Source organism: Harpia harpyja, chromosome 9 (assembly GCF_026419915.1).
Source record: "Harpia harpyja isolate bHarHar1 chromosome 9, bHarHar1 primary haplotype, whole genome shotgun sequence".
Lineage (NCBI taxonomy): Eukaryota > Metazoa > Chordata > Aves > Accipitriformes > Accipitridae > Harpia > Harpia harpyja.
Window position 1 is genome coordinate 1,990,352 of NC_068948.1, and position 21,478 is coordinate 2,011,829.

Consider the following 21,478-nt stretch of genomic DNA (forward strand, 5'->3'; position numbering starts at 1 on the left):
CCCCCATATCCCCGCGCATGCCCCCGGTGCCGTGCAGCCCCCGTATCCCCGTACATCCCATTCCCCCCCCCCCCCGCCCCAGCCGCGCACCCCGGGGGCCCCGCTCCGGTGGCGGCGGCGGCGGCGGCGGGGCGCCCCCTGCCGGGCCCGGTGGAGACGCCGTCTAAGGCAGGGGCGCGGGCGGGCGGCGCTCACTCCGGGGCGGGCGGGCGGCGGCGGCGGCGGGCGCTGCGGGCGGCCCGGCCCGGCACGGAGCGCGGCCGCGGGCGCCCCATGGCCGCGACGCGGTGCCGGAGGATGCGCCGCCGGTCAGCGCGTAGGAGGTGAACCGGCCCCGCGGATTTACCGGTTTTTTTTCTCCGTTCCCGCCTTCTCTCGCTTCTCCGGTGCCCCCCCTTCGGGGGGGGGGGAAGCGCCCCGACCCCCGGGCTGGCGGCCCTCGGTGGTCCCGGGCGCGGCGAGCGGCGGCGGGCAGGTGCCGGGGGCAACCGCCGCCGCGGGGCCGCGCTCCGCCCGCGCCGGCCTTAACGGGGCCGGGGCCGCCGCCGCCGCCGGGGGCCGCTGCCGGCTCTGCCCGCTCCTACCGGCCCCTGCCTTGGGACTTACCTCACGCCTCCGCCACACCTCAGGACGGTAAGTGCCGTCCGCGCCCGGGAACGGGGACGGGGAGGCTCCCGGTGCTCGGGGGTGCTCCCGGGGAAGAGGGGCTGGGGATGCTCCCGGTGCCCGGGGGATGCTCCCGGTGCGCAGGGGAGTCGGAGGCTCCCGGTGCCCGGGGGATGCTCCCGGTGCGCAGGAGTCCGGGACGCTGCCGGTGCTCGGAGGAGGCTCCCGGTGTCGGGGAAGCTGCCGGTGCGCAGGGGAAGGGGATGCTCCCGGTGCCCGAGCCAGCGCGGTCCCCGCCGCCGCCGTCTCTCCGGCCCCGCGCCCGGCCGCCCCCGGGACGCGCCGCGGCAGCGGAACGGAGCAGGGCGAACCGGGGCGAGCGGTCCCCGGAGCCGCCGTCCGTGCAGCGGGCAGCGCTCGGAGCGGTTCCTCCAGCGGGGAGGCCGGGCAGGAGCCGTCTGCCGCGACCGTGGGCCCCGCTCACGCCGGGGCGGCGGGATGCCGACCCCTCTCCCCCGCCACGGCGGCGGGGCCGGGGGCTTTGCCTGCGCTCCCCTCCGCGGACCCGGCGGCTGCTTTCCGAGAGCTGGGGTGGCGTGGGGCGACCCGGCATCCCCGGGAACCCACGCGAGTTTGTGCCCTCTACCTCCCACCCCCCCCCCGGAGTAATCCCTCCCCGGTCGTGGCTCCCGACTTTCTGCCCGGTGGGAGAAGTGGTTTTCATCCCCCGCATCCCTCCTCCTCAGAACGCCAACCGGCTCCGCATCCCGCTCCGGTCACCGACGGAGCCGCGTTTCGTGGCGAGGAGGAGCTGATCCACTCGGGGAGAGTTTGTGGGAGGAATCCCAGAGCTGGTTTGGGAAGTTTACAGCTACAGCAGCATAATTCTGTGTTTACACACAAGGACACGGGTCCGTGTTGGCGACACGGGTCCGTGTTGCGGACACGTGCCGTGTCCTCGCGTGTGCCGTGGGACAATTTTGTTGGATGCAGATTTGGGAAGGAAGGCTGGCTTGGGGAGCCTCCAGCTCTTTGCCTCAGCGCTGCCCAGCTTCTGATCCTCGCAGCCATTAATCACCGTCCGGCTCCTTCTCTGGCGGCGGCAGTGGCCTGGTTTTGCTAAGGGGATGCTCTCCGCGTAGCAATGGAGCAGGGCTGGCACCGCGCTCCTCCGTGGCTCCTCCGTGGCTCCTCCGTGACGCTGGGCCGGGGCACGGCCAGCTCTCCCCATCACTCCCACACACAGCCCTCGCCGCTGGATGGTGCCTTCGGATACTGCAGAGCATTTCTCTGGTTAAACACACCTTTTGTTGGATTTTTTTTTTTTTTTCCCCTATTAGCCAAGAAAAACTTTGCAACTTTCCTTCGCTTTTGGAGAGGAGCTGCTGCCGCTGCTGGGTTTCATTTTGTTTTTTTAATTTGAGGTCACGTGCACGTTGACAGTGTCTTTGAATCTAAGCGATGGTCCCGTCTCTCGCTTAGAAAGAGCTTTTGAGCTCTTCCCTCTGTTGTTTTCTGTCTGTTCAGGAACAAAGAGATTTTTCTGCCTTTAATTAAAAGGAATATTAATTTTCCGCTCCTTTGTCGAGTGACTTGAAGACACTCTGCAAACATCCGTCTGCTCGGCGCTGTGGCGGGGTGAGCTCTGCTATGGTACGGGGCACGGAGATATGGGGGAACCGTCCCAAAATCCCACTGCAAACGCAGAGCAGCAGCCGGGGAGGATGCTGAGAGCCCCGGCACCCGCGGTCCTCGGGTGAGGAGCCCCGTGGGGCCGAGCTGCCTGGGTCTCCGGAGGTGGATAAGGCAGGTCCCCGCGCAGTGCGTTTCCACGCGGGGAGAAGTTTTGAGCGTTGCTTTTGCTGTGGTTGGGGAGGCAAGCGGAGATGAATTTGGCTGTGCAAAGGGGTTTTTCGCTGCCTGCTGCCTCCCGGCAGGCCCGGCTGGTGTCTGCGTTGGCAGGTAAGGTTTTACCCGCGGACGGCCAGATGTCGGGCGTGTTTTGTTTGAAAAAACGTGTGACTGCAGATGTTGGCTTGTAGGGAGGAAAAGCCGAGATGCGTAGCGGGGAGAGGCTGTTCTCCCGTGGCGCTGGGTGCCGGCACGGGGTGGGTGCGGGGTTCGGGCAGGTTAGCAGCGAGGCCTCGTGTGGGTGCAGGATTTGCCTCTTACATCAGGAACTTCCAGGATGCAGGATGGAAAAATACTCTGGTGCTCGGCCCCGCTTTGGGTTGGGAGGGTTGAGCAGCCCCCCAGCCTCTGCCCGTGGCTGCGGCACGCTCGGCACCACCGGGCTCGGGGGCAGCCCCGTGGGCACGGCTGGGGTGGGCTGCCTGCAGCCAGCGTGCCGGGAAGGGGGCTCTGGCAGGTCCCATGGGGAACCTGGGGCTGGGGGCTGGCGGGTCTCTGCCGACATCCCCTGCGTCGCTTCCCTGGATTTCTGCTTCTGAGCCGCGGTTGTTTGCAGGCGTGGAAAACCCCATGCAGGATCTGGCCTGCACGGTGTCTGGCTTTGCCATGAAAATGGGGTCTCGGCTCCGCTCGCTGCCGGCAGCCGGCTTAAATCCCCGGCATGGTCTAGAGGCAGTTCGGCTCTCTGCCCGCGGGTACCCGGGGAAGGGGTGTGGGGTGCCACGGGGCAGCCCCCCAGCCTCTCCCTCCTCCCGTGGGACCCCGGGAGAGGAGAGGCACCCTGTAAATATCTATTATTACGTCTCTTAATGGGGGGGGGGGTGTCAGTTGATTGCCGGTGAGCTGGCCAGGGAGCACAGGGCTGCTGGTGCGGCATGCGGGAGCGCTGGCAGCGGGGCAGGCAGCCGGGCCCCCGGGGGGGACACACCAGCCCCCATCACCGGCACCGACGCCGCTTCTGCCTCCGGCCAGACCGGCACAGTGCGCACAAGGTTTTGGGCAGATCAGGGCCTGATCCTGCAAACGGGGCTGCCTGGGCCCTGGGAGGGAGCTGGGGGGCAGCCCATGGGTTGCAGCGCTGAGCTCGATGCAAAGCTGGGCTTAAAAGCTGCTGCTGGGGTCGAGGGGATGTGGGTCGGATGCTGCAGCCCTGGCTTATGCTTTCCAAGCTGGACCACGGGTGGGAGCTGGATTAAGCTGCCCCCACCAGGCTGGGGCCAGGGGGGAGTCCCCAAGCTGGGGCCAGTCCTTGCGAGCTTCGTGATGGCCGGTGTGGGGCAAGACCAGGCCGGTGACACAGAGGAGAACCCCCCTGCCCAGGCACCGCTGGCGTTAGTGCCATTGCCCGGTTGGGGGTTTATTTTTAGATTTCCTGCAGCTTGTTTTCTGCCGTCCCTCCCAGCGCGCTCAGGCTCCCCAGGGGCAACCCCACCTTGACAAGCCCGCAGCTTTCCTTTGGAAGATGCTGACCAATGTTTCCAGAAAACATCCAAGGGATTTCCTGTTTATTTTGCAAAATTCTCATTAATATTTTTTTCTGTGTTGTTTGATTCAATCTCGCATGGGCAAAATTGCTTTGAAATGGAGCCCGTGGTGAAAAAATAGACAAAGAGTCAGTAACGCAGCAGCCCAGAGGCTGTGGGGATGCACGGCTGGATTCGGCACCCCTTTGGAGCTGTTACCATCCTGGCGTCTGCGGGGCAGGATCCGGCCCCGGGTCCCTGGGGACCCAGCGGTGTCTCGGCGTTCCCACGCTGCAGGGACCTCGCAGGGAGCTCCCCGCCGGCGCTGGCATGTGGAGGGGGATGTTTTCCCTTCCCCAGCCGCTCTCTGCCTCCAGAATATCCCGAGTCCCCTGGCTGCTTGTGCCACTTGTCCCCGTTCCAGCCGTCAAGGCCACCTTTGGGCAGGAGCGTCCCTGTGCACATGCGTGGCTGGGTGGCTGCAAAAATTGCAGGTTAGGGGCATCGTAGCCTGAACCTCTCCCTGCCCTTGAAGAGCATCTGGCTCTGTAGCTAGGGCATCGGGCTGGTTTTGGGGTTCCCCTTTGGCAGCATGTTGGTGGAGCAATTGCCCTTCTAGCGTGGCCGCCGCGGTGATGCACCCGCAGCCCTTGCACCGAGGAAGTGGTTTGCAGCTAAGAAGACGTGGGTGTTTCCCGGGCGGAGGGCAGCTCCGGGCGATGCTGCCGGTGCCCACGTGCCTTCAGGTGTGCTGGGCTGGCCACGGCACTCTGTTTACTCCTGGTGTTTAGCCAGTATATTTAATTTCCAGAAGAGTAAGGCAGCTGAGGAGCAGTGAGGGCATGTGGGTGCCCACCTCCCCCCGCCGCCCCGGGAGCTGCTGGCAGGATGGGTCAGACGGCAGCAGGAGGGTGCAACGCAACGGGCAGCGTCTGTGGCAGATGCTGTGCCCCGGCTGGGGGACTCGAGGGGTATCGTTGGCCATCCTGCCGCTCCTCCGGAGCCAGTGGATCAGGGGGACCCCCCAGCCTGACCTTCTGCGTGGGGGGGATCCTGGTTCCCGGCCCCTCTCCGTGCCGGCCGGCCACGTCGCCGCCAGCCGCTGTTGACTCACAGGCTCCGACGTCGAGTCCCAGGGCTGAGCCCGAGATGCTTTTACAGGCAAGGCTGAAATGCACAAAATGTTCAACTTGTAAAATATGTAGCGTGAGAAAATAGCCTTTTCTGCTCTCCTCCTCGCTGCCGCCGCTCCCCTGCCCCATCTGCTCGCTTGGAAATCTTCCCGCAGCCGGGGGGGGGGACAGACGAGGGGCTGACGGCGCCTGGGGTCCCTCGGCAATCGCCACCGGCCCGGCTCGAGGAGGGCATCCACCCCGTGCCGCTGTGCCCACGCAGAGGTGTTGCCACTTGGCAGCAGGAGGGCTCCCGGGGGCGGCACGGGCTCCTCGAGGATGCGCTTGGTCCATGAGGATGCTGCCCACGTGAAGCCTCCTCCATCCTCCCGCCCTTCCCGCGCGCTTCGGCATCCCGAGGTTTCTCTCCCCCGGGATACATTTTGAGAGCAAATGTGGGGCTGGCACCGGGAAAGCCAGCCGGGCTGTGCCGTGGCCACCGTCGGCACGGGGGATGACGCAGGCGGTGTTGGCACGTCCCGCGGGACCCGCGGTTTCTGAAACGGGGTGGCACGGCACCTCTCCGGAGGGTGCCGGGAAATACCCCCCTGAGGCACCCCGGCAGCGCCCATCGGGGCCGGGAGGGAGCTGCCACGCTGGAGCTGGCCACGAGCCACGGTTTTCACCAGCCACCTTAATCCATCATTATCTGGGCACATTTCGGATCCTTGCCAAGAGCAAGGTGGGAAGGGGGGGTTGTAAGCATGCTTTGCCTATTCCCCTGCCATCCTTTTTGCTGCCTGTGTGTAATTAACAGAGTAATTAAAAACAGGATGAGTTAATTGGTATTCATTTATGTGGCAGATGTTTTTAATTGCGATACGAAACAATTTACCTGTTTACATAAACAATAGCAAATGAAGGCTTGTAAAACAGAGAGGGTGCTTTTTTTGGGGGGCCTTTTTTTTGTTGTTGTTTTGAGGAAAATCAAACCCACCTCCCTCCTGCCTGGCCACGCCGGCTCGGGGGGAGCGGGAGGCGGCTGGCACTGCCTGTGCGGCACCGAGGCGGCGGGTTTGGGTCCCTGGGCGGCTGGTTGTGGCTTGAAAAATGGAGGTTTTTTGGGCTTGGGGTGCCTGGGGGAGCCTGGCCCCAGGTACTGGTGTCCCATGCAGAGCCGTGCTGGCACTGCCACACTGGGGGAGGTGGAAGGGGAGCAGGCGGCAGGGTCCCCGCTGGCACCGCTGCCCTGGAGCCGAGTGGGGAGCATCGCCTGTGGCGCATCCCCCAAGCAGCACCGGACCTCCCCGGGATGCTGGCACCGCTGGTGCAGGCAGCGCGGTCGCAGGCTGCTCATGCGATGGGGCTATGGGGAAAGCAAAGCAAATCGGGATGTGTCTGCGCGTGGTGAAATCCGCTTTACGCCTGGCATCGGGTGGGTAGGGAGCGTCCCAGCGGCGTGGGACCCGTCCCAGGACACTCATGGGCAAGGTGACGATGGCGGGGACAAAGGCTGGCTCGCCGACCGGTGCAAAGGGCTACCGTGGTGGTGCGAGGATGGCGTGTCCCCTCCGCTGAGCAGCCGAACTAAACCGCAGGGGCGATGCCCAAATTCGTGGGTTGGTTGGCGCGGCACTGTCACTCATCCTGGGCCAGGCTGCTGCCATCCCCCCGGCTGGAGCAGCAGGGCAGAGCAAGGCTTGCACCGCTCGGGGCATGAGCATCCTTGTGAGGATCCCTGCCTGCAGGCAGGAGCGCAGGCAGGGCCCAGGTACCCGGCAGCGCTGGGCACCGCTGCCAGCACTGCCCTGGCACTGCCGGGCACATCTGCGTCCCGTCGTCCTCGCAGCAGCCATTACTTGCAGCGAGAGCTCCGCGCGCCTGCAAGCGCCTCCCCGGGCCTGGAGTCGGCCGAATCCAGGTTCATTTACATGTTGTGCAGAGGGTTTAATTAATTGAATTTCCTTTTAAAAGGCTTCATTTGTGCTGACGAGTGCTGGGGTTTGGATCGCTCCCTGCTAGCCCGGCTCCCCAAAACGTGCGCACGGGACACGTTGGCAATGGGATAACTGCCGGGGGTGGGCAGCATCCCTGCCGCATCCCGCAGGCGCCGTCCTGGTCCTGCTCTCTCCCCCTCCGCGTGCAATTGGGGATGAGCCACCTCCGAGCTGCCTGCTGTCACCTACCCCCATCGTCGCCTCGTCCCCGGGGAGGGGAGCAGGATGGGTGCAGGGGAGGAGGGAGACGATGGTGCCCTGCAGCTCCCACCACCTCTGCCGGGCTCGCGCACGTGGCCGGCGCTGCTGCCTGGCCGCCGGCGCTGCACGCTTCCCTGACGTGCTCCAGCTGGGACGGCTCGGTCCCTCGCCATCTTATCGGGGAGTTGTTCTTGGCCCCCGTGGCAGCGGCAGCTGAGGAGCAGGAATGCTTGCCTTTGTTTCGGAGGCAGCCTGGCTTCAGGAGACGTCGCCTCCAGCATCTGGATTTCATTTGTGGCCATTTGGAGAGCATGAAGGATGCTGGTCTTTTAATTCCCTTTTAACCCCTTCCTCGCCAGGAAGCTTCGCCTGGCCTGGGAGGGCTGCAGGAAGCCGGAGCTTTCCGACGGCTGCAGTCAGGGCAGCTCCCTGCCCTCTCCATCCCCATCCCTGGGGAGGTAGAGAGGAGAGCAGCCAGCCTGGGTGCTCCACAGTCATCAGGCTCACCCCCGGGGCTGGCGCACCCCTATTCCCATCCCCAGCTGCTCCGTGGCCCTGCCCAAGGCTGCAGAGAGCAGGGGCCGCTCGCTGCCCGGGGAGGACGGGTACCCCGGGCCGGGGCAGAGCCTGCAGCGGCGGGACGGGATCCCCACGGCCACGGGAAACAGCAGACGTTGGGCTGGGCCGGCTGCTGGGCACCGTCCCTCACGCGCCAGGCTGCAGGATGCCATGCATAGGTGCCCGCTGGCATGCACGGCTGCAGGATGCCATGTGTCGGTGCCCACCGGCGTGCTCGGCTGCACGTCGGCGCTCGCTGGTGTGCACGGCTGTGTGATGCTGTGCCTTGGTGCCTGCCGGTGTGCACAGCTGCGCAGCGCCATGTGTTGGTGCCCGCCAGCATGCACGGTTGCGCCGTGCCATGTGTTGGTGCCTAATGGCGCGCACGGCCGCACGGTGCCATGCATTGGTGCTTTCCAGCATCCAGCGCTGCCCGCTGAGGAGCACGCAGCCGAGCAGACCCCCGGCCCCAGCTCCGGTGGGAGGCAGGGGACCAGCTAACAGGCTCTCCTGCAGCTTCCACCCGGGAAAAGCGACGCACAAGCTGGAGCGAGCGATTCGGGGGTTGCTGGCGCCCAGCGGGGTCACAAAACCCGACCCCTGCGGCGCTGCCGGCGCGGCACGGGGCCAGGCACCACGAGCAAGCTGGGGCCAAGCCGAGCTTTATCAGCCGGTAGCGGCCACGCTGGTGTGTCACCCCAGCGGGGACCGTGCCCGGGCCAGTGTGCCAGGGGTTAAACCCTCCGGTGTGACAAATGGGGGGCTCGGGGTCGTGCGGGGGTGTGCGGGGTCCAGCATTTGCTGGCCCCGGGAGGCAGGGTGGGGGACGCCCGCTCCCGCCAGCCAAGGAGAAAATACTAATCCTTTTATTTTTATATTATTACTTATTCATCTGGGCTGTACGGGCCTAATGGAAACCAGATGGAGGAAAACAGACACAGCCCCGAGCGGCTGGGACAAATTACCCCAAAGAAAGAAAGAAAAAAAAAAAAAAAACAAACCCAGAGAAAGAAAAAAAAAAAATTCCAGCAGACTTTGAGTCATGTTGGGGAATTATTGTTTGGAGGCACTGCCAGGAGGCTGCAGCGTGCCCCCCTGAAACCCCCTTTGCCCACCACGGAGCTTGTCCCATCCTGTAAAGGACCTGGGTTGGTGCCATGGCCATGGCCAGATCCTGCGGGCATCCTGGGCTCTGTTTCCCATGGGCTTTTCTGGGCTTGGGCACTGAGAAATCCCATCGTGTTTGGGGCCGTCCCTTATCCCTGTGCCCACATGGCAGTGTTTGGGTTGCAAACACCTTGGGGAAAATTTATGACTTAGAGAAGAAAAAGGAAAAGACATGAAAAAACACAGCCAGGCCCTGTTTCCCTGGGTGCTTGCTCAGCTTCATGGAAACTTTCCTCCCAATGGGAAGCTGTGGAAAAACCGTGTCGGTGCCAGAATGAGTGTATCCTTGTTTTCCCCTCGGCGTGGACTTGCGTACGGAGTCAGGACAGCAAGGAGGACGGGGACAGGGATGGGGATGCAGGCAGGCATGGGGATACAGGCAGGGACAGGGATGGGCATGCAGGCAGGGATGCTGCCAGGGAGGCAGACGGGAACAGGGATGCACATAGCGATGGTGCCAGGGATGCAAGCAGGGATGGGGATGCAGACAGGGACAGAGATGCAGGCTGGGGCGAACATCTCGCAGCCTGCAGCCTCCTCCCTCCCTGCAAGCAACGGCAGAGCCAAACGCGCCAGCGCAGCCCCACCGTGCTGGGAGCCGCGCAAGCAACTGGTGCAGGTGCACTTACCCGGGCAAGCTGCCACGCTGTCCCCAAGCTGCTGCGGCTTGTCCCCACGCCCAGCGGCTGTTGCGCGGAGGGCTGGGGCCGAGCACGTGGGCGGTTGCAGCGTTGCCGACGTGAAGAACGCGTCGCGATGCCTCGCCGCGCTCGGTGTGCAATGCCAGCCAGCGCCCCGCGGTGCAAACCCCGGGCTCGGAGGGGGCAAGAAGGGCGAGGGGATGGCAGCGGTGCCCACGCAGAGCTCTGTGTCACGGGGAGGTGCTGGCCCTGCCTGTTGCGGGCAGGAGCCAGCAAGCAGAGGCGATGCAGGTCGTGCTTTGCCAAGCTGGGTGGAGGGCGATGGTTGGGGGATGCTGAGCCCAGGAGGGATCGTGTGGGCACCCGGCGGATCAAGGCACTGTGGCTGCGCGGATGCAGGCACCCACTCCAGGTCATGCTCTGTGCACGCTCGCGGCTCGTCCTCTGCCGTCGGGGCTGGATCCTGCTCCGCTGGTTGACGGGGGAAGCCTGGAAGTCTGGAGAAGCCTTGCCTAGAGATGGGCATTTCCATGAAAAGGAAAATAAAAGGTGTTTTTCAGAACACACCATCTATTTTGGCAGGTCCTGTCAACAAACTGTTGTTTTACGGGGAGGGATGCTGCTTGGTCTTGGGGTTTCTCCCGTGCCTGGAGTGGGAGAAGGAAGCAAGGAAAGGGAAACTTGGAGCACGCACATCCAGGCATCTGCAGGATTACGGTGTGCCGCGGGTGGGGAGGGATGCTCCCACGGTGCCGGAGCAATCTGGGGAGATACTGTGGGACCACGATGGTGACTGCCCAAAATTTTGGCCCTTGCCACCAGCTCTCCCATCTCCCGGTCCTCCGCGCACAGCATCGGCTGCGGCACGAGCCCCGATAGCATCTCGCTCGGGATGAGGCCCCGGTTTTATTTAGCCCAGACAATGCGCTCTTGCAGGGTTCAATTAATCTCACAACAGTTGCAGCGGATTAAGCATGCATATTAGATTAGTGTTTATCAGCCTTGCCTGGCAGGGGGGAGCGTGCCGGGGCGCAGCGGGGACCCCGGCCGGGTGCGGGGCTGGGGGGCAGCCGTGGCGGCCGATTCCTTCTTTGGCTGGGGCCGGCGACGGCGCGGGCTCGGGCACACTGACAGATCGCCGCAGCTGCCCGCACTTGCGGTCACCCGTCACTGCCCGGCGCAGCAGCCGCGGGGCCAAAACCTTGCACCGGGGCCGTGCCGCCGCCGCCGTCATCCGGACTGGATGGTGCTGGCACGCTCTCCCCGGGGATGCCGCTGCCGGGTGTTATTTGGGGTTGCAAGCGCAGGGCGGTGGGAGGGAGGCAGTGATGCCTGGCGGGGAGCCCCGTGCTCCCCGGTTTGCAGGATCCGGTGCCTCGTGGGGCTCCTCGGGGCTGTGGGAGGACAGCCACTGGTGGGTGTGTGGGTCCTGCCATCACCACTGCCACCGAGCGCCGGCTGTAACGAACCCACGATTTACTGCCTGTCCGTAATCCCCGCCTGGGATTACGGCAGCCCTGCGCATAGCTGCCGGGGACGGCGAGGGGTTAGCGGGCAGCCGGGGATTCCTGAGACGTGGGCAGGTAACCGCTGGCAGGAGGGTGCTGGGATGTGACAGCGATGGCTTTGTGGGGACACGCACGCCGTTTGTGTGCTGGGCCGGGCTGTGCCCCGTGCGTGGGGCAGAGCGGTGCCTTGCCCTGTCCCCACCACCCTGCATCCACGCCGGGCACAGGGCACCGTCCCCACCGTCGTGCAGATGCACGGGAATTCGGTCACCATCCCCACCGTCCTGCAGGCACACAGGACACCAGGCACCGTCCCCGCTGCCCCAGCTCTGCCCAGGGTGAGGGTTGCTGCCATCCTGCACCAGCGAGCAGAGATGCCCAGCCCAGCCCGAGGTCCCCGTGGGTCCCCTCTGCCCCTGACCCCGGACACCCCCGCACGACCCCGAGCCCCCCATTTGTCACACCGGAGGGTTTAACCCCCGCTCACCGCCCCGTGCCCTCTCCCCGCAGATAACGCGGAGACACAGACCGCCACCATGCCCGACTCGCCGGCCGACGTGAAGACGCAGTCCAGGTCCACGCCGCCCAGCATGCCTCCGCCGCCGCCGGCCGTCACGCAGGGAGCCACGCGCCACCCCTCCTTCACACCAAACACCAGTGAGTACCGGGCTGCCGGCGGGGATGGGGACGGGATGCCGGGATGAGGATGGGATGCCGGGATGGGGGGCTGCCCAGCTCCCTTTGTCTCTGGGTCACATGCTGCACCCGGGACCAGCGGCATCCTCAGACCCCTGCGCGGTGCCGGCCATGCCGTGGGGTGGCATTACCCGTTCTTGCACCGGAGAAGGGCTTTGGGCTGCACGCCCCAAGCCCCGGCTCGTGCACGTGCCTGCGGGGAGCACCACGGCACTGCCCGTCGCCAGCAGTGCCCCACGAGGTGCTCGGGGACGGGGATGTCCCGGTCTCCTGCCACGCGATCACCCAACGGTGGCACAGAGCAGCGCGTGGCCCCGGGTGCTCTCGCCCGCAGAGAGCCGGCCGGAGGATGCTGCGGGCTGGGGGAGTCCCCGTGGGTCCAAGCTGGCCCCGTCACGGGGGTCCGGGCGTGTGGGGACCTGCCTGCCCATCCGCATGTGGCACCCGGTGGTGGCAGGTTGGTGTCACGGCCAGCCACGGCGGCAGGGACCTTCTTGCCCTGCCCAGGCCACGGCGTGGTGGCATCAGGGGACTCGGCGGGGACTCGAGGTCCGAGTCCTTAGTGTCTGTAGCATCGTTGAACCGGGCAAGCCCCGACGCGCTGGTGGCACGTGGGCTCGTTACACACCTGCATGGCTCGCACCGGGGATCGGTCCCTGTGCCGGTGTCACCGCCCCGGCACACGGCCAGACAAGGCACACGCAGGGCAGGATCCGGGGGGGGCAGGGGCCGAGGCTGGTCCCCCCCGGCAGGAGTGACGGTGGCCATAGCGAGGGTTGCTCCAGCTCCGCCGAGACGTATCCCGGGCACGCGTGCACGCAGGCGTTTTGCTCGTAGCTGCTTCTTGCTTAGAAACCCCAGCGGGGAAGAAAACACCCCTAAAACAACCCCCCGAGCCGCAGCCCCCCCAACAGCCGCTGCGCCCCGGCGGTGCTCCCCGCCGCGGCCCTGCCGCCCTCCCGGCCAGATGCTCTCTAATTAGAAATCAGCTTGTGCTCGGCTGCGCTCTGAGGGGGTTTGCTTTTTAATCCGAGCCCTGCAGCAGATGTGGCATCGTGGGTTCGGCTCGGCGCAGGATGCGGGGCCGGGGGTGCAGGTAGCCTCTTTTGCCGTGGCTCGGCCCGCAGCGCGACGGTGTTTCGGTTGTTCTTGGTCTCGGGAAAATGTCGCAAACCACCCCCCTGCGCTGGGGCTTTGCAGGGGTGGTCCCGAAATGCGGGGACCACGTTAGGCAGCCGAGCATCCCTTGAACCCTCCCGATGGCTGCAGTGGGATGCAGGGACCCGGCTCCATCCCTGGCACGCCTGGGTCCGGGTGGCTTAGCCCACGGCACGCGTGCCCCTGCCGTGCCCGCTGTCGAGGAGCGTTGCCTGCAGGAGGAGCGGGTCGTGCCCAAGCCGGGACCCCCCGGCCGAGAGCTGCCCCCTCTGCTCTCTCATCATAGCGTGTTTTATTTTGCTTGCAGATCGAGACGCTGGCCCTCCGACGTTTCTGCCTCGCGGCCGTTTTCATGGTTGCTTGAAATGGTCGATGGTCTGTCTTTGTAAGTAAAATGAAGCATCCGCTCTCATGAGAGACCCGAGCCGCAGCCGCAGCCCCCCACCCCGGCAGGCACAGGGTCCCGTGGGGGGCACGGTGCCGCCGCGGGGGGCTTGGGCAGGGTACGCTCCCCCATGCCAGCCCCTCTCCCTGCTCCGGCGGGTCACGGGGATGCGAACCCCGTCCCCGTCCCGGCCGAGGGACATGTGCGGCGTCTAACTTAGTAACGCACCTGTCGTGGGAATAAAAGCAGTTGTGGCCACCGGGTTATTTTCGGCACCTCTTTAGCGGGCGGCTGATACTGCCCGGCCGTAGAGCGAGCGGGAGTCTGCCAAAGCAGGCAGGGCAGGCAGGGCGGCACAGGCACCGCAAGGTTAGTGCGATCCCAGGAGCCGGGTGCCCGGCGCGCCGCGGGGAAAGGCGCGGTGCATGCCCGGGTGCCGCGGAACGGCGCGCGGTTGGGAGATGGGGTGACGCGTGCCATCACCCGTGCCGGCCGTGGAAAGGTCCCTGCGCTTGCGCGGTCTGTGCGGAGGGCTGGCGCGGGAGCGAGGGGCCCGCCGCGCTGCAGGCTGGCACCTCCAGATGTCCCCTTCCCGGTCCCCTGGCGTGGGGTGCTCTGGGCAGCTCCCGTCCTCTCCTGCCTGGGCAGTGGGGCCAGAGGCACTGGCGTGCTGCAAGCCGGGCTGGGCTCCATGGGAAATGGCTCGTGGCTTCTCCCTGGGGGGTGCTGAGCAGCTCCCAGAGGGGCAGGATGGAGCCCCTTCTCTTGGCTGCCGTGAACATCGCAGAGCAGGATCAGGCCCTCGCTGTGCTGGGGCATGCACTGCATCCCATCCCTCCCTCCAGCCCCCCACAGCACCAGGGACCGGTCCAGGATGCGGCCCCAGGGATGCAGCAGCATCCCGAAGCCTCCCGGGGGGTGCCGGCCCCGCGGTACCCGGCAGGATGCTCCGGTGCCCCCAGCCCAGTCTTGTCCCCGTGGTGCCAGGGCACGGCCACCCACTCTGACCTCCCATCCCCTCTTCTCCCCGCAGTGATGAACGGGAGCAGCCACTCGCCGACCGCCATCAATGGGGCTCCGTCCACCCCAAACGGGTTCAGCAACGGGCCGGCCACCTCCTCCACCGCCTCCCTCTCCACCCACCAGCTCCCGCCGGCCTGCGGCGCCCGCCAGCTCTCCAAACTCAAGCGGTTCCTCACCACGCTGCAGCAGTTCGGCAACGACATCTCCCCCGAGATCGGGGAGCGGGTGCGAACCCTCGTCCTGGGGCTCGTGGTACGTCTGCCGGGTGCGGGGGGCTGGCGGGGCGATGCCGTAGCTGGGGATCCTGTGTTCTCCCTTACGGAGATGCTGCTAAATGGGGGAAAAAAGAGGGTCCTGTTGGTGCTGGATTGACCTAAATCCTGGAAAAATGGGGGCTGTTTTTCCGGCATCTCCTGGGATCTGCCCAGCGCGGTGCAGGGTTGGGTCCCGGCTGCTGGCATTGCCAGCAAAGCCTTGAGCATGGTTTTCCCTCGAGCGTGGTTTTCCCTCGAGCGTGGTTTTTCCCTCAAGCGTGGCAGAGCAGCAGAAACGGGGGAGAAACAGCAAAGCATCCTCCTGGGGGGTGCAGGGCAGGCGGGGGGCCACGGCCAGCGGTGCTGAGCCCGGGCTGTCCCCACAGAACTCCACGCTCACCATCGAGGAGTTTCATGCCAAGCTCCAGGAGGCCACCAACTTCCCGCTGCGACCCTTCGTCATCCCCTTCCTCAAGGTGGGTGCCGCAGCCCGGGGACCGCGGGGATGTCGGGGTTAGCGTCCGTATCGCCGGCAAAGGGGGATTTGGGGGGTGGCTTTGGGGTCGGGGCTGGCGGCTGCCTGCGGGGCTGCCTGCGTCCCCCCCCCGGGCACGTGTGTCCCCCCTGCACACCCAGCTCCTTGCACGTGTGGAGTCACACGAGGCCGGGGCTGTTTGCAATAAAGCGAGGGGTTTGGCCCAGCTGGTAACCATTTGCAATTCATTAAAAATCCCCTTCTTTTTATTTGCCTTTTAATTTCGCGCTGACTCCACACTGTCACCCCGCTCCGGAGGGATTCACTGACCGCTGGCACGCCTGGCAGCACTGGCGCTGCCGGCAGATGTTCAAGCCCGGCGTCGCCTGCCCCTCGTTAGCAGAGGAATAACGAAAAAAGCGCGAAAAAAGCGCAAAAAAAGCCCCTTTTCCACCTCTGCATCCCCGGCCCCCTGGAGCGGAGGTCCACACTCACCGCAGGAATCTGCCTGCAAAGCTGCCGGAGCGGTTTGCTCCTGGCAGGGGAAGGCAGAACCGAAATACGGCCAAACCGAGCCGGGGTGGCTGGGGGGACGACGACGGCAGAGCCCTCCCGCTCGGGTTTGGAGGGCAACGTGGGGTCTGGGGGAGCAGGGGGACGGTGCCTCCCCGGCTGTGCGGCTCACGGTGTCCCGGCGGGTGCTGGTGTCCCCGCGGCTGGGAGCCGTCCCCGCTGTCCCACTGCCAAGTTCGCGGCGGCCCCGCCGGCCGCCCTGGCACCCTGCTCCCAGCTGTTCCCACCGTGGGCTCCAGATGTTTCTCATTATCCTAACTGCAACCAGCCGGGCTCGGCATGCTTCCCAGACTCGGGGGCTTGCTTGTTTTTGTGGGGTTGTTCCCCCCCCCCCTGCCCCGGCTGGGGAAGGGGAGGGTCCGGACCCACTCACCGCAGCGTGCATCTCCGGCTCGGGCGCTAACGTGTCCGACAGATGGGCGCTTGGCTGCGGATCAGCTGCCTAAAGAGAAAACCAGAGCTGGCAGCCGGAGCGCCTGGGCAGAAAGGGGTCTCTGCTCCTTCGTTCTTGCTGCTCTGCGTGATCCTAGGGGCTGCGGTGCCGGGGGGGGGACGGACACGGACACGGTGGGTGGGTGGATGGGGAGTTCCCAGCCGGTCCTCGTGCCCCACTGGTGCCAGATGGGCTGGGGGGGTCTCCAGCCTGGAGACTTGTGTCCCCAGGGCGAGTACTGCGGGGACAGGGTGGCAGAGGTGGCCGAGCTGGCCGGGGGAGGATGCTTTGCAACCCCTGCCAGGATGCAGGAGGGCTCGGTTGAAGCTGTGCCCATGCCGGCACGTGGCCGAACCCTGCGGGGTGCCACATGTGTGTGTGTCCCCCCCCCACCCCGGCAGCCCAGCTGGCCCGGGCACGCTGCAGCGAGTGGGGTCCCAAGGATGTCCCCATGGGGAAGGCGAGCAGGACCCCAAAGGGAAGGCTGCTGCCTGCCCGGCACCTCCTGCCTGCGGCAGGTTGGGGGCAAAGCCGGGCTGCGCCGGGGGGGCCGCGGCTCTACAGAGGGCTCTGAGCCGGCTGGGTGCCAGGCTGGGGCGGAGGGGGGGTTTGCGGGACCGTGGACTGGACTCTCTCCCCTCTCGCAGGCCAACCTGCCGCTGCTGCAGCGGGAGCTGCTGCACTGCGCCCGCATGGCCAAGCAGACGCCGGCCCAGTACCTGGCCCAGCACGAGCAGCTGCTGCTGGACGCCAACGCCTCTTCTCCCATCGACTCCTCCGAGCTGCTCCTGGAGGTGGGCGAGAGCGGCAAGAGGAGGACGCCAGACAGGTGCGAGCCGGGACGGGCGCGTGGGGTTGGTTTTTTTTTGGGGTGGGGGGGATGCATCCCTGCCACCCCCTCCTCGGGGCAGCGGGTGCCGGTGCCCGGCGGGGACCGACCTCCTCTCCTCCACCCAGGACCAAAGAGAACGGTTTGGACCGAGACCCTCTGCACCCCGAGCACCTCAGCAAGCGGCCGTGCACCATGAGCCCGGCGCAGCGCTACAGCCCCAGCAACGGGCTGAACCACCCCCCCAACGGGCTGGGACACCCCCCCCCCCGCCGCCCCCCCTCTCCCCCAGCACTACCGCCTGGAGGACATGGCCATGGCGCACCATTACCGCGACGCCTACCGTCACCCCGACCCCCGGGAGCTCCGCGAGCGCCAGCGACCCGCCGGTGAGTGGTGGCATCCCCCCGTGTGCCGGGGCTGGTGGGGGGGGGACACTGGGGAACACACACACACACTGCCCCAGGGAATGGGGTGCTGCAGGGGGGATGACCCCCACCCCACGCTTGCCTTGCAGTGGTGCACGGGACGCGGCAGGAGGAGGTGATCGACCACCGGCTCACCGACCGGGAATGGGCGGAGGAGTGGAAACACCTCAACAACGTAAGTAATGCCCCCCCCCCAGCCATCCCACGGGGCTGGCGTGAGTGCTTTCCCCTGGCTTTGCCCTCCATCCCCACTGTGTCCCCCCTCCAGGGCTTTTCTCCCGAGCATCCTTTGCTCCCCACAGCCAGAATGGCACACCGGCCCCGGCACAGCCCGGCATAGCCCAAATCCCCCGCTTCTAGCACCAGGCACCGCAGCCCCCCCAGCTGCTCGCAGCAAAGTCCCCCCCCGCCCCGACCCTGACGTTGCCTCCCCCCCGCAGCTGCTGAACTGCATCATGGACATGGTGGAGAAGACGCGCCGGTCGCTGACGGTGCTGCGGCGGTGCCAGGAGGCCGACCGCGAGGAGCTCAACCACTGGATCCGGCGCTACAGCGATGCCGAAGACATGAAGAAAGGCAGCCCCCCCTCCGCCCGCCCCCACAACAGCTCCTCCGCCTCGGAGGCACCCCAGTTAGGTATTGACCCCCGGGGCCGCGGGGTGCGTTCGGGGGGGGGCTGCGCTCCTCTCCGGGGTGCCCGTGCCGTTCCCCCGGGGGTCCGGCGCTGCCGGCGGGTGGGTTCGAAGAGGACGGCGTCTCCTAACGGCGTTGCCCCCTCTCCCGTCGCAGATGCTCACCGGGAGTTCGCGCCGCGGCCCCTCTCCGGGTACATGCCGGAGGAGATCTGGAGGAAGGCTGGTGAGTGCGGGGCGGGTACCGGCGCCCATCGGTGCGCTGAGTTCGCAGGGTCTCTGCCCCATCCCCTTCCCCACTCTGTGTGGGGGTGCCGGCGGGGCTGGAGAAGGGGGTGAGGGTGGGTTTGCCGCGCAGGGTGGATGCTCGCAGCCCTCCCACGGTGCTGCTGCAGAGGGGGACGTGCAGAGCCGGGGCTGGGGTGCCGGCACACCCCCGTGCCACGCTCGGCCGCCTTCCTTCCAGAAGAAGCTGTGAACGAGGTAAAGCGTCAGGCCATGTCCGAGCTGCAGAAGGCCGTGTCGGATGCCGAGCGGAAAGCCCACGAGCTGATCACGACGGAGCGAGCCAAGATGGAGCGAGCCCTGGCCGAGGCCAAGCGCCAGGCTTCGGAGGATGCCCTGACCGTCATCAATCAGCAGGAGGACTCGAGCGAGGTGGGGGCCCGGGGGGGGACAGGGTCGGTGGCAGCAAGGGCAGGTTTGGGACCTGCTCCTTTTGCAATCAAGTTTTCAACGTCTGTGCTTGCAAGCGTGGGTACCGGGGGGGCTGTGGGAACACCACGGGATGGGAAGAAAAGGGGATTTCTTGCAGCGAGCTGGGGATGGAGCGCATGGTCCAGCATGCAGGTGCATGGTCCGGGACAAGGTGCATGGTCCAGGTTGATGTGCATGGTCCAGGATGGGGGTGCACGGTCTGGAACAAGGTGCACGGTCCGGAATGGTCTACATGGTCTGGGATGATGTGCATAGCCCAGGATGGGGGAGTATGGTCCAGGATGGGGGAGCACAGTCTGGGATGATGGAGTGCAGTGCTCAAGGATGGGGGCGCACGGTCTGGGATGGGGGTGCACGATCCGGAGCTGAGGCTTGGCTTTGCATCCCCGCAGAGCTGCTGGAACTGCGGACGCAAAGCGAGCGAGACCTGCAGCGGCTGCAACACCGCTCGCTACTGCGGCTCCTTCTGCCAACACAAGGATTGGGAGAAGCATCACCACGTCTGCGGGCAGACTCTGCAAGGGCTGCCGGCCCCCGCCGCCCCCGCCGCCGGTGTGGGGCTGCCGCCGGGTCCGGGCCAGCCCGACGGGGTGGCCACCATCGCCAGCAGCCCCAGCGAGACGGGCTCGGCGGCCGCTTCCCGCGCCGGCACGCCGGCCACCCCGGCTCCGCTGGAGAGCGCGTCCCGCTGAGCCGCCCTCGGACTGCCGCCGCCGCCGCCGCCGCCGCTGCTACCACCGCTCTCCAAAAGACACGGACTGCACTCGATGCAATTTCCTCAGCTACCTGACTCGTGTGACCTCCGAAACGACCTCTCTAGCTCTCACAAATAATCCTCACGGATCCTCAAACTGGGCTTTAAGTGGAGTTAAGGCAAATACCGGTCTTCTCTGTTCTCTCTTTGGTCTTTGTTTTGGCTTTTTTTGGTTGGTTTTCTATCTGTTGGGGGATTGCGGTTCGGGTTTGGTTTTGGTTTTTTGTTGGTTTTTTTTTTTTGTTTGGGTTTTTTTTTTCTTTTTTTCTTTCCGGATGAGGGATTTGGCTGTAGCCTCGCCACGCAGTGACGTGGGGAGAGGTCGGCCCAGCCCCAGCCCGCATTGGCGCTGCCGAGGGGCTCGCTTGCAGGAGGAAAGAAACTTCTTTTCTTCGTCTCTCTCTTCCTTGTTTTTTCTTTTTTTTTTTTTTTGTAAAAAAAAAATAAAGAAAATAAAAAAGAAAACGTCGGACTCTTTGGCTTTAAGTAAGAAATTGTAAAAAAGGAAAAAAAAAGAAAAAAAAAAAGAAAAATCCAAAAACCAGACAACGCCAAGTCAAGCCGCGTGATGGACGCTCACCTGTAACTACCTTGCTAGCTAGCCAAGAACAGACCAGACTCACCTCTGCTCCAAAGGAAATCCAAAACCAAGGAAGATCCAAACGTCTCTCCACTGCCAAAGTTCGTTTCGTTCTGTTGTCGCTTCCTTCCCCTCCCTGTAAGGATGGACGGACGCGCCCCTGGGGCTTTAAAGAGTTTCTATTAAAATAAAGCAAAAAAAAGGTGTTTTTTTTTAAAAAAGCAAGCCTCCGAGGCGTGGGAGGGGGAGATGGTGGCTGAGAACCGCCCGGGTGGGCGCAGCTGGAGCTGGCATATCTCTACCTCTGCCCGCCGCCGCCCTGGAAAAAGAGAATAAAAAAAGAGATTAAAAGACAGATTTTGGTTTTCTCCCTTCCCGAAGCCGTCGGGGGCCGCCTGCGGCCGGACCCCCCCAGCCCCTTGCTGCCGGGCTGCTCTCACACCCCATGTCGGATTTATTTTGCAAGGATTTTTAAGAGGAAAAAGGAAAGGAAAGGAAAGCGAGCGCCACCTCCTTCCTGGCCGAGGAGGCAGCCAAGGACGATGTCGATTATTTTGTATTTCTCGCATCATTGTACAAAGCGCAGAGGACGGGAGTGCAATACGGAAAGTCCCCCGGCTCCGAGAGGAGGGAAGCCCCGCGCGGGGCAGGAGTGCTGTACGCTAATGTGAATGTAAATAGTGTTTTGCAGAGGTCCAAAAAATAATAATAATAATGATAGTGATAATAATAAGAGACATTTGCCAAATAAAAGATGATGAGAACCCGCTGGAGACTGTGGCGTGGGGGAGCGAGGCTGGCCGGAGGCGAACAGAAGTCGTGTGCTCGATAGGAGCTGTAGTTTTTCCGCATTTGCAAAAACCATCCTATGTGTTTTTTGTAGGGGAGGAAGAGGAGGGAAGGGCTTGGGGCCGGGTCGGTTGTGTTGCCGGTCACCCAGGGGCCCAGCTGCGGCTGCCTTCTGCGGCAGCCGTGCCGTGCCGTGCCGTGCCATGCCGTGCCACGCTGCAGCAGAGCTTGGTGCATGGGGGACCCCCGAGGCAACGTTACCGGCCCCATGCCACCAGCACCGAGCCCTGCTGCAGGTTTCTGTGCACCCCAAGGTCTCGGTGCATCCCCCCGGGGGGGGTCTGTGCACCCCGAGACCTTGGTGCATCTCCCCGGGGGGTTTCTGTGCACCCCAAGTCTTCGGTGCATCCCCCCGGGGGGTGGTTCTGTGCACCCTGAGGCTGGGAGCTTTGCTGGGTGCCCCTCAAGTGACTGTTCACTTTATTTATGGTGTGACATATGTAATATTGTCTATTTTTCTTACGTTTCCTGAGAAGAGGTAATATATAAGAGTATTGCAGATGCACCTGCTGCGGGGCCGCCTGCTCT

At 64.9% G+C, this 21,478-nt stretch overlaps 1 protein-coding gene across 1 annotated transcript; it reads left to right on the plus strand.

Moving 5' to 3' along the window:
• Positions 1-345: 345 nt before the first annotated feature.
• On the plus strand, positions 346-19,986 carry CBFA2T3 (CBFA2/RUNX1 partner transcriptional co-repressor 3). Its single transcript, XM_052795286.1, is given in 13 exon segments — positions 346-633; positions 11,675-11,821; positions 13,326-13,403; positions 14,437-14,678; positions 15,067-15,156; positions 16,809-16,990; positions 17,119-17,257; positions 17,259-17,379; positions 17,508-17,593; positions 17,859-18,054; positions 18,208-18,276; positions 18,517-18,707; positions 19,160-19,986. Coding segments are annotated over 12 exon segments (1,815 nt in total). The 5' UTR covers positions 346-633; positions 11,675-11,700; the 3' UTR covers positions 19,460-19,986.
• Positions 19,987-21,478: the final 1,492 nt, after the last annotated feature.